The 11,875-nt window shown below is 51.0% G+C and overlaps 2 protein-coding genes across 2 annotated transcripts in view; one reads left to right on the top strand and one right to left on the bottom strand.

The window, feature by feature from the left end:
* Nucleotides 1-2,445: 2,445 nt before the first annotated feature.
* LOC137466112 (leucine-rich repeat-containing protein 14-like) lies at nt 2,446-7,851 on the bottom strand. The gene is made up of 3 exons (XM_068178009.1): nt 7,539-7,851; nt 5,188-5,817; nt 2,446-3,010 (listed from the first exon to the last, which is right to left on the bottom strand). Exons 1-3 carry the CDS (start codon nt 7,829-7,831, stop codon nt 2,446-2,448), a joined length of 1,488 nt encoding a protein of 495 aa, XP_068034110.1. The 5' UTR covers nt 7,832-7,851.
* Nucleotides 7,852-11,654: 3,803 nt separating this feature from the next.
* The window catches only part of LOC137466106 (UPF0598 protein C8orf82 homolog), a 31,195-nt gene continuing 30,974 nt past the window's right edge, over nt 11,655-11,875 (top strand). Inside the window, exon 1 of the mRNA XM_068178003.1 lies at nt 11,655-11,738. Coding sequence (XP_068034104.1) covers nt 11,655-11,738 — 84 coding nt within the window. The remainder of the gene's footprint in view (nt 11,739-11,875) is intronic.

Raw genomic sequence — 11,875 nt, 5'->3', positions numbered from 1 at the left:
AAATCCCAAAAAACTCATTCCTTCCGGAAATCCCGCGTCGAGGGAGGGGAAATTCCCGATTTTTCCCCCGGAAACGGGAATTCCCGAGGAATCGGAGCATCCCAAAAGTCCAGGCTGGCGAACGCCGCGCTTTTCCCGCGAAATTCCCAAAAAATAAAAGAGCGGGAGCTGCTCTGACTGATCCTTGCGGGGTTGGGATTTGGGATGATGGGTTTGGGGATTCGGGGTTTGGGGATTTGGGATGAAGGGTTTGGGGATTTGGGATGAAGGGTTTGGGGATTTGGGGATTTGGGATGAAGGGTTTGGGGATTTGGGGATTTGGGATGAAGGGTTTGGGAGGAAGGATTTGGGGGTTTGGGATGAAGGATTCGGGGATTTGGGATTTGGGGATTTGGGAGGAAGGATTTGGGGATTTGGGATTTGGGGATTTGGGATGAAGGGTTCAGGGATTTGGGATTTGGGGATTTGGGAGGAAGGATTTGAGATGAAGGATTTGGGGATTTGGGATTAAGGATTTAGGGATTTGGGAATTTGGGATGAAGGGTTTGGGGGTTTGGGATGAGGGATTTCAGGATTTGGGATGAAAGGTTTGAGGGTTTCGGGATTAAGGATTTGGGGATTTGGGATGAAGGATTTGGGGATTCGGGATTTGAGGATTTGGGATGAAGGATTTGGGAAGAAGGATTTGAGGAATTGGGGATTTGGGATGAAGGATTTTGGGATTTGGGATTTGAGGATTTGGGATGAAGGATTTGGGATGAAGGATTTGGGGATTTGGGATGAAGGATTTAGGGATTTGGGATTTGAGGATTTGGGATGAAGGATTTGGGATGAAGGATTTGGGGATTTGGGATGAAGGATTTAGGGATTTGGGATGAAAAGTTTGGGAATTTTGGGATGAAGACTTTGGGCATTTTGAGATTTGGGATGAAGGATTTGGGAATTTTGGGATTTGGGATAAAGGACTTGAGGATCTGGGGATTTGGGATGAAGGATTTGGGGATTTGGGATGAAGGATTTGGGATGAAAAGTTTGGGAATTTTGGAATGGAGGATTTGGGGATTTGAGATGAAGGATTTGGGAATTTTGGGATTTGAGGATTCGGGATGAAGGATTTGGGGATTTGGGAGGAAGGATTTGGGAAATTGGGATGAAGGATTTGGGATGAAGAGTTTGGGAATTTTGGGATGAAGAATTTGGGAATTTTGGGATTTGCGATGAAGGATTTGGGGATTTGGAATCAAGGGTTTGGGGATTTGGGACGAAGGATTTGGGGAATTGGGATGAAGAGTGGGAATTTTGTGATAAAAGATTTGGGGATTTGGGATGAAGAGTTTGGGATGAAATGTGGGAATTTTGGGATGTGGGGATTTTAGAATTTGGGATGAACGGTTTGGGAATTTCGGGAGGAAGGATTTCGGGATTTGGGATGAAGGATTGAAGGATTGGGGGATGTGTGATGAAGGATTTGGGGATTTGGGATGAGGGATTCGGGATGAAGGATTTGGGATGAAGGATTTGGGGATTTGGGATGAAGGATTTGAGATGAAGGATTTGGGGATTTGGGAATTTTGGGATTTGGGATGAAGGATTTGGGGATTTGGGATGAAGGATTTGAGATGAAGGATTTGGGGATTTGGGAATTTTGGGATTTGGGATGAAGGATTTGAGGATTTGGGATGAAGGATTTGGGGATTTGGGATGAAGGATTTGAGGATTTGGGGATTTGAGGATTTGGGATTTTGGGATTTGGGATGAAGAGTTTGGGAATTTTGGGATGAAGGATTTGAGGATTTGGGATGAAGGATTTGGGGATTTGGGATGAAGGATTTGAGATGAAGGATTTGGGGATTTGGAAATTTTGGGATTTGGGATGAAGGATTTGGGGATTTGGGATGAAGGATTTGAGGATTTGGGGATTTGAGGATTTGGGGATTTGGGATTTGGGGATTTGGGATGAAGACTTTGGGAATTTTGGGTTGAAGGATAAGAGGATTTGGGAATTTTTAGGGATTTGGATACAAATTGAGTGGTGGCAGCTTATTAATAAATGATTAATTACTGATGAATAATTACTATTTATTTAACAATTAATTAGTGTCCCATGGGAATGAAGGAAATTCCCGGGATTTTCTTCTCTCTGGATGTGGCAATAAAAGAGCTGGGAAAAACTTTGGGGTTGGGGTGGGAAGACACCAAAATGGGGTGGAAAAATATTGGGATGAGGGGGGAAATATCGGGATGGGATGGAAAAATCCTAAAATAAGACAGAAAACCTCGGGATGAGGCGGAAAAATATAAAAACCAGGCAGAAACACAGCAAAATACAGCGGAAAAACCATCGGGATGGGGCGGAAAAGCACCGGGATGAGGCGGAGAACGCCCGGATTTTGGGAAGGCGGCGGCGGCGCTTTTCCGCGCCGGAGGCTCCGAGCTTTTCCCAAATCACAAGGAGAAGTAGTCCAGGGTTCCGTGGCCGTAGGGGTTGGAAGTCCAGACGAGGTCGGTTCTCCCGGAATTCGCCAGCATTAGGGAGAACTCGGCGTTGGCCGCCACCAGAAGTTCCTCATCCACGGGTTCCTCAAAATTCCAACCGGATTCCGACGGCGGCTCCGGCTTGTAGCAATCCACGGGGAAGGGATACACGACCAGGTGGAGATCCGGCAGCTCCAAGGTTTTCTGGAGCAGATCCTTGAGCGCGGCCGTGGACAGGGAATTGCCGTAGAGTCCCAGGAAGCGCAGGCGGGAGCAGCGCCGCAGCGTCGGCAGCAGCGCGTCCAGGTGGGAGTCGGCCATGCGGCATTCCATGAGATCCAGGTGCAGCAGCGAGGCCGAGGTTTCCTCCAGGAGCAGCCGCAGCGGCTCCAGGAGGCCTTGGGAGAAGTCGTGGCCGCTCAGATCCAACCTTTTGAGGGCCGGAGCGTGGAAGCTTTGGGAGAGGAAGGCGAGGTCGGCGGGAACGAGGGAGCAGAAGGCCAATTCCAAGCTTTCCAACGGAGCCTGGAGGTCGCTGGCGGGAGGGAAAAGGGAGAGGTGAGGCCCCAGGGAGGATTTGTGGCAGCTGGGAACGTTGGGATTCGGGGGGAAACGCGGGGAATGAGAGCTGGGGTTGCATCCGTGCGATCGTGGGATGGGGGAGATGTTGGGAAAGAGCTCCAAGAAGATCGGGTTTGACCCCTGAGAATCCTGGGGTTTTGGAATGATGGGATCATGGAGTTAGGGAATGGCTGGGGTTGGGAAAGGTCTCCAAGACCATCAGGTTTGACATTTGAGGATCACGGAGTTACGGAGTTATGGATCCATGAGATTATGGGGTCATGGAGTTACGTGGTCTTGGAATCATGGAGTTATGGAATGGCTGAGATTGGGAAAGATCTCCAAGACCATCAAGTTCAAGGTTTGAAAATAATGGAATTAGAGGAGCCACGGAGATGTGGAAAGGCTGAAGTTCTGAAAGAGCTCCAAGAAGATCGGGTTTGACCCCTAAAAATCCTGGGGTTTTGGAATGATGGGGTCACGGAATTATGGAATGATTCAGGTTGGGAAAGGTCTCCAAGACCATCAGGTTTGACATTTGAGGATCACGGAGTTACGGAGTTATGGATCCATGAGATTATGGGGTCATGGAGTTATGTGGTCTTGGAATCATGGAGTTATGGAATGGCTGAGATTGGGAAAGATCTCCAAGACCATCAAGTTCAGGGTTTGAAAATAATGGAATTAGAGGAGCCACGGAGATGTGGAAAGGCTGAAGTTCTGAAAGAGCTCCAAGAAGATCGGGTCTGACCCCTGAAAATCCTGGGGTTTTGGAATGATGGGATCATGGAGTTAGGGAATGGCTGGGGTTGGGAAAGGTCTCCAAGAGCATCGAGGTCAAGGTTTGAAAATCATGGAATGATGGGATCACGGAGCCATGGAATTGTGGAATGACTGAGGTTGGGGAAGTGCTGCAAGAACATCACGTTCAACCTCTGAAAATCCTGGGGTTTTGGAATGATGGGGTCACGGAATTATGGAATGATTCAGGTTGGAAAAGGTCTCCAAGACCATCAGGTTTGACATTTGAGGATCACGGAGTTACGGAATGATGGATCCATGAGATTATGGGGTCATGGAGTTACGTGGTCACGGGATCATGGAATCATGGGATGGCTGAGGTTGGGAAAGATCTCCAAGAACGTCAGGTTGTACCTTTGAGAACCAGGGAATTTTGGGGTCGTGGAGCCAGGGAATTGTGGAATTGTGGAGTTCTGGGGTCTTGGGATCATGGAGTTATGGAATTATGGAATCATGGGCTATTGGGATTCTGGGATCAGGGAGTCGTGAAATTAGGGGATCATGGAGTTACGAGGTCATGGAGCCATTGAAGTTGGAAAAGACTTCAAGATGATCAAGTCCAACCTTTGGGAATCCTGGAATCAAGGAGTTATGGGATCAAGGAGCTACAAAATCGCAGAGTTATGGAATCATGGAGTCACGGACTATTGGGATTATGGGATCCTGGGAACCTGGGATCATTAAGGTTGGAAAAGATCTCCAAGACCATCGAGCCCAAACCTTGGGAATCATGGAAAAAGGAATGATGGGATCACTGAGGTTGGGAAACACCTCCAAGATTGTCAAGTTCAGCCTTTGAGAATCTTGGAATCACAGAATTCTGGGATCATAGAATTCTGGGATAATGGAATCACTGAGTCACGAACTATTGGGATAAAGGAATCATGGGAATATTGGGATAATGAAATCCTGGAGTCATGGGATCTCTCAGCTTGGGAAAGACATCCAAGAGCATTGAGCCTAACCTTTGAGACTCCTGGAATTACGGGATCGTGGAATTATGGGATCATGGAATCGTTGAGTCATAAACTGTCAGGATAACAGAATCGTGGGATCATGAGAATATTGGGAAAATAAAATTCTGGAATCACGGGGCCACGAAGATTGGAAAAGACTTCCAAGATCGTCAAGTTCAGCTTTTGAGAATCCTGGGATCATGGAATTACGGGAAAATGGAATCACTGAATTACAAACTACTGGGATAACGGAATCATGGCAACATCGGGATCATGAAATCCCGGAAGCACGGGAACACTCAGGCTGGAAAAGACCCCCAAGATCCCCAACCCTTGGGAATCCCCGCGGAGCACGGGAAGGGCCCGGCCGAGCCCTGCTCCGTGGGGAACTCACCAGAGGATCTGGCGCAGATTCCCGGAGAGCCGGGAGGATCCCAGGTTGAGCTCGCGGAGGCTGGGCAGCATTCCCAGCTGCCCGGCCAGGCACCGGATTCCGATGGCCGATTCCGGCGTCGGGCGCCGCACGTCCACGTTGCTGTACTGGAGCTTGAGGCTGCGCAGCTCCGGGAAGCGCGAGAGGTGCGGCAGGATCACCGAGAGCCCGGTCAATCCCAGGTTGTTGAAGCGCAGATCCACCCTCCGCACGAAGGACGGATCCAAGGATTCCAACAAAGCCACGATCCCGGAGGCCGAGAGTTCCTCCGCTTGGAATTCGCGGCACTTGAGGCGCAGCGGGCTGGCGGATCCGCTCTGGAGGGCGTCGCGCAGGATCCCGTAGGACGTTCCGTTGACGAACAGGTCGGCGTGGACGTCCACGCCCGAGGGCTGCGGAGCGGCCGCGGCAATGGCGGCTCCGGAGCGGCCTTTGTGCCGCTTGGATCCGCGCCTCTGGAATTCCCGCTGGTGCTTGGACACCTCCACGCAAGCCTTGGCCAAAGCCACCGTGCCGGACCAGACGCTCATCCCGTCCGGAGCACGGCCGGACGCTGAATCCGGGAGCCCGGTCATGTCTAGAACACGTAGGCTGGAAAAACAGGAGGAAACCATTAAAAGTGGGATGGAACCATCAAAAATGGGAAGGAACCGTCAAAAGCAGGAAGAAACCATCAAAAATGGTAAAAAACCATCAAAAATGGGAAAGAACCATCAGAAATTGGAAAAAAGCCGTCAAAAAAGGGAGGAAGCCATGAATAATGGGAAGAAACCATCAAAAACAGGAGGAAAGAAATCATCAAAAATGGGAGGAAACGATCAAAATTGGGAACCATCTAAAACAACAAAAAAATCATCCAGAATGGGAAAGAACCACCAACAAATGGGAGGAAACCACCAAAAACTGGAGGAAACCATCAAAAACGGGAAGATACCATCAAAACTAATAAGGAACCATCAAAAATGGGAAGGAACCATCAAAAATGGCAAGGAACCATCAAAAACTGGAAGGGGCCATCAAAACCAAAAGGAAAAAAACATCAAAAATGGTAAAGAACCATCAAAAATGTGACGAAACCATCAAAAACTGGAAGATGCCATCAAAAAATGGGTGGAAACCATCAGAAATGGGAAGAAATCAACCAAAGCAAGAAGGAAGCATCAAAAACGGGAAGGAACCATCAAAAATGGGCAGAAATGATCAGAACCAAGAAGAAACCATCAAAAATTAGATGAAACAATCAAAAACAGGAGGAAATCATCAAAAATGGTAAGAAACCATCAAAAAATGAGAAGAAACCATCAAAAATGGGATGAAACCATCGGAAATGGGAAGGAACCATCAAAAATGGGATGGAACCATGAAAAATGGGAGGAACCCATCAAACATGGGATGAAACCCTCAGAAATGGGAAGAAACCATCAAAACCAAGAAGAAACCCACCAAGAATGGGATGAAACCATCAGAAATGGGAAGGAACCATCAAAACCAAGAAGAAACCCACCAAGAATGGGATGAAACCATCAGAAATGGGAAGGAACCATCAAAAAATGAGAAGAAACCATCAAAATGGGATGAAACCATCAAAACCAAGAACAAACCATCAAAAATGGGATGAAACCATCAGAAATGGGAAGGAACCATCAAAACCAGGAAGAAACCATCAGAAATGGCAAGGAACTATCAAAAAACGAGAAGAAACCATCAGAAATGAAAAGAAACCATCAAAAATGGGATGAAACCATCAAAACCAAGAAGAAACCATCAAAAATGGGATGAAACCACCAGAAATGGGAAGGAACCATGAAAAGTGGGAGGAAACCATCAAACATGGGATGAAATCATCAGAAATGGGAAGAAACCATCAAAATCAAGAAGAAACCCACCAAGAATGGGATGAAACCATCAGAAATGGGAAGGAACCATCAAAAAATGAGAAGAAACCATCAAAATGGGATGAAACCATCAAAACCAAGAAGAAATCATCAAATAAGGGATGAAACCATCAGAAATGGGAAGGAACCATCAAAAATGGGAGGAAACCATCAGAAATGGGAAGGAACCATCAGAAAATGAAAAGAAACCATCAGAAATGAAAAGAAATCATCAAACATGGGATGAAACCATCAGAAATGGGAAGGAACCATCAAAACCAAGAAGAAACCCACCAAGAATGGGATGAAACCATCAGAAATGGGAAGGAACCATCAAAACCGAGAAGAAACCCCCAAAACCGAGACGGAACCACCAAAAGCGATGGAGGAACCGGAGGAACGGAGGTCGCCACCATCGCCGAGTTGCCAAGAACCCACCTGGAATGGTGGCCGGGCTCCTCCAGCTGCCGCCGGAGCTGCGCCACCACGGCCAGGATGACGGCCTGGACGCAGAGCTTGCAGGGATGGTCCCGGAGCAGCTCCTGGCGCCCCACGAGGCGCTGGAAGTTGAGCACCGGGAACGGCCACGCGGCCACCAAATCGCGCAGGACCAGGGGTCTTCCGTCCAGGAACGCCGCTTGGAAGAGGACGGGCTGGAGGTGGGCGGGAAGGGCGGGGAGAGGGCGGTGGGCGACGACGCGGCGGGCGCAGAGGAAGAGGAGGGAATCCATGGCGGGGTTTGGGGGGCTGAGGGGATGATGGAGACGTTTGGGATGATGGAGAACCCAAGGATCCCAGGGCGACCTCAAACCCGGGAAGATGGCGGCCGCGCCTTGTGAGGGGAATTCCCACCGCGATCCCAAAATCCTCCCGAGGATGTGGAGATTCCCACCCAAAATCCTCCCGAGGATGTGGAGATTCCCACAAAAATCCTCCCCGGGATGTGGAGATTCCCACCGCGATCCCAAAATCCTCCCGGGGATGTGGAGATTCCCACCGCGATCCCAAAATCCTCCCCGGGATGTGGAGATTCCCACCGCGATCCCAAAATCCTCCCCAGGATGTGGAGATTCCCACCCAAAATCCTCCCGGGATGTGGAGATTCCCACAGGGATCCCAAAATCCTCCCGGGGATGTGGAGATTCCCACAGGGATTCCAAAATCCTCCCCGGGATGTGGAGATTCCCACAGAGATCCCAAAATCCTCCCCGGGATGTGGAGATTCCCACAGGGATCCCAAAATCCTCCGCGGGGATGTGGAGATTCCCACCGCGATCCCAAAATCCTCCCCAGGATGTGGAGATTCCCACAGGGATCCCAAAATCCTCCCCGGGATGTGGAGATTCCCACAGGGATCCCAAAATCCTCCCCGGGATGTGGAGATTCCCTCAGGGATCCCAAAATCCTCCCCGGGATGTGGAGATTCCCACAGGGATCCCAAAATCCTCCCGGGATGTGGAGATTCCCACCGGGATCCCAAAATCCTCCCGGGGATGTGGAGATTCCCACAGGGATCCCAAAATCCTCCCCAGGATGCGGGAATTCCCACCGCGATCCCAAAATCCTCCCCGGGATGTGGAGATTCCCACAGGGATCCCAAAATCCTCCCGGGGATGTGGAGATTCCCACAGCGATCCCAAAATCCTCCCAGGGATGTGGAGATTCCCACAGGGATCCCAAAATCCTCCCCGGGATGTGGAGATTCCCACCACGATCCCAAAATCCTCCTCGGGATGTGGAGATTCCCACAGGGATCCCAAAATCCTCCCGGGGATGTGGAGATTCCCACAGGGATCCCAAAATCCTCCCCGGGATGTGGAGATTCCCACAAAGATCCCAAAATCCTCCCCGGGATGTGAGAATTCCCACCGCGATCCCAAAATCCTCCCCAGGATGCGGGAATTCCCACCCAAAATCCTCCCGGGATGTGGAGATTCCCACCGGGATCCCAAAATCCTCCCCGGGATGTGAGAATTCCCACCGCGATCCCAAAATCCTCCCCAGGATGCGGGAATTCCCACCCAAAATCCTCCCGGGATGTGGAGATTCCCACCGGGATCCCAAAATCCTCCCCGGGATGTGGAGATTCCCACCCAAAATCCTCCCAGGGATGTGGAGATTCCCACAGGGATCCCAAAATCCTCCCCGGGATGTGGAGATTCCCACCGCGATCCCAAAATCCTCCCCGGGATGCGGGAATTCCCACAGGGATCCCAAAATCCTCCCCGGGATGTGGAGATTCCCACAGGGACCCTCAAGTGATCCCAAAATCCCCTCAGGGATCCCCAAATGATCCCAAAATCCCCTCAGGGATCCCCAAATGATCCCAAAATCCCCTCACGGATCCCCAAATGATCCCAAAATCCCCTCAGGGACCCTCAAATGATCCCAAAATCCCCTCAGGGATCCCCAAATGATCCCAAAATCCCCTCACGGATCCCCAAATAATTCCAAAATCCCCTCAGGGCTCCCCAAATGATCCCAAAATCCCCTCAGGGATCCCCAAATGATCCCAAAATCCCCTCACGGATCCCCAAATGATCCCAAAATCCCCTCACGGATCCCCAAATGATCCCAAAATCCCCTCACGGATCCCCAAATGATCCCAAAATCCCCTCAGGGACCCTCAAGTGATCCCAAAATCCCCTCAGGGATCCCCAAATGATCCCAAAATCCCCTCAGGGATCCCCAAATGATCCCAAAATCCCCTCAGGGATCCCCAAATGATCCCAAAATCCCCTCAGGGATCCCCAGATGATTCCAAGCTCCCCTCAGGGATCCCCAAATGATCCCAAAATCCCCTCAGGGCTCCCCAAATGATCCCAAAATCCCCTCAGGGATCCCCAAATGATTCCAAAATCCCCTCAGGGACCCTCAAATGATCCCAAAATCCCCTGAGGGATCCCCAAATGATCCCAAAATCCCCTCAGGGATCCCCAAATGATTCCAAGCTCCCCTCAGGGCTCCCCAAATGATCCCAAAATCCCCCCAGGGATCCCCAAATGATTCCAAGCTCCCCTCAGGGATCCCCAAATGATCCCAAAATCCCCTCACGGATCCCCAAATGATCCCAAAATGCCCTCAGGGATCCCCAAATGATCCCAAAATCCCCTCAGGGATCCCCAAATGATCCCAAAATGCCCTCAGGGATCCCCAAATGATCCCAAGCTCCCCTCAGGGATCCCCAAATGATTCCAAGCTCCCCTCAGGGACCCTCAATGATCCCAAAATCCCCTCAGGGCTCCCCAAATGATCCCAAAATCCCCTCAGGGATCCCCAAATGATTCCAAGCTCCCCTCAGGGATCCCCAAATGATCCCAAAATCCTCTCAGGGATCCCCAAATGATCCCAAAATCCCCTCACGGATCCCAAAATGATCCCAAAATCTTCTCAGGGCTCCCCAAATGATCCCAAAATCCCCTCAGGGATCCCCAAATGATCCCAAAATCCTCTCAGGGATCCCCAAATGATCCCAAAATCCTCTCAGGGATCCCCAGATGATTCCAAGCTCCCCTCAGGGACCCTCAATGATCCCAAAATCCCCTCAGGGATCCCCAAATGATCCCAAAATCCCCTCACGGATCCCCAAATGATCCCAAAATCCCCTCACGGATCCCCAAATGATCCCAAAATCCCCTCAGGGCTCCCCAAATGATCCCAAAATCCCCTCAGGGATCCCCAAGTGATCCCAAAATCCCCTCAGGGATCCCCAAATGATCCCAAGCTCCCCTCACGGATCCCCAAATGATCCCAAAATCCTCTCAGGGATCCCCAAATGATCCCAAAATCCTCTCAGGGATCCCCAAATGATCCCAAAATCCCCTCACGGATCCCCAAATGATCCCAAAATCCCCTCAGGGATCCCCAAATGATCCCAAAATCCCCTCACGGATCCCCAACTGATTCCAAGCTCCCCTCAGGGATCCCCAGATGATCCCAAAATCCCCTCAGGGATCCCCAAATGATCCCAAAATCCTCTCAGGGATCCCCAGATGATTCCAAGCTCCCCTCAGGGATCCCCAAATGATCCCAAAATCCCCTCACGGATCCCCAAATGATCCCCAAATCCCCTCAGGGATCCCCAAATGATCCCAAAATCCTCTCAGGGATCCCCAAATGATCCCAAAATCCCCTCAGGGATCCCCAAAAAGCGCCCCCCCCAACATGGCGCCCCCCACTCACCGCCCGCCCGCAGCCCCCGCCGGTCCCTGCCCGTACGGCAGCTCCACTTCCGTGTCTGCTAGTCGTGGCGACCAATCAGCGAGAGAAACCCGCCTTAGGGGCGGATACCTTTTTTCTAACTGGCTGTGTCATCTGTCTGTCAGTTTTCTTTTATTCTCATTGGCTTAAGGCGAGATGGGCGGGCGCTTTTAGATATCGCATTCCCATTGGTTCTTTTTGCTGTCAATCATTAACCCCTGCCTTTCTATTGGCTGGCGCTTGGCGGGAGCGGGAGGTTCGCTCTGAGGCGACTTTGGGATCCCCGATCTCAAACCCCGATCCCAAACCCCGATCCCCGGTCCCGATCCCGATCCCGGTCCCGGTCCCGCGGCCATGGAGCGGCTGCAGGAGCTGAAGGTGCTGCTGAAGCGCTGGGAAGCGGAATTCCTGCGGGAGCGGCGCCGCAAACCCACCCAGGTCCTCCTGAGGGGCCGCGGCGGGAATTCCTGAGGGGGGAATCCGTGAGGGGGAATCCGTGAGGGGAGAATCCGTGAGGGGGGAATTCCTGAGGGGAGAATCCGTGAGGGGAGAACTCCTGAGGGGAGAATTCCTGA

This window comes from Anomalospiza imberbis, unplaced genomic scaffold, assembly GCF_031753505.1.
Source record: "Anomalospiza imberbis isolate Cuckoo-Finch-1a 21T00152 unplaced genomic scaffold, ASM3175350v1 scaffold_141, whole genome shotgun sequence".
NCBI lineage: Eukaryota > Metazoa > Chordata > Aves > Passeriformes > Viduidae > Anomalospiza > Anomalospiza imberbis.
Note: the sequence above shows the minus strand (reverse complement) of the source record. Positions and strands in the feature narration are given on the sequence as shown.

Bases quoted from the DNA above. Each gene is read 5' to 3' on its own strand.
- LOC137466112 (XM_068178009.1), bottom strand. From the start codon at position 7,831: ATGGATTCCCTCCTCTTCCTCTGCGCCCGCCGCGTCGTCGCCCACCGC. The intron at 5,818-7,538 runs GTGGGTTCTTGG...CTGTTTTTCCAG, and splicing joins GAGCCCGGCCACCATTCCAG to CCTACGTGTTCTAGACATGA. The intron at 3,011-5,187 runs GTGAGTTCCCCA...CCCTCCCGCCAG, and splicing joins AATCTGCGCCAGATCCTCTG to CGACCTCCAGGCTCCGTTGG.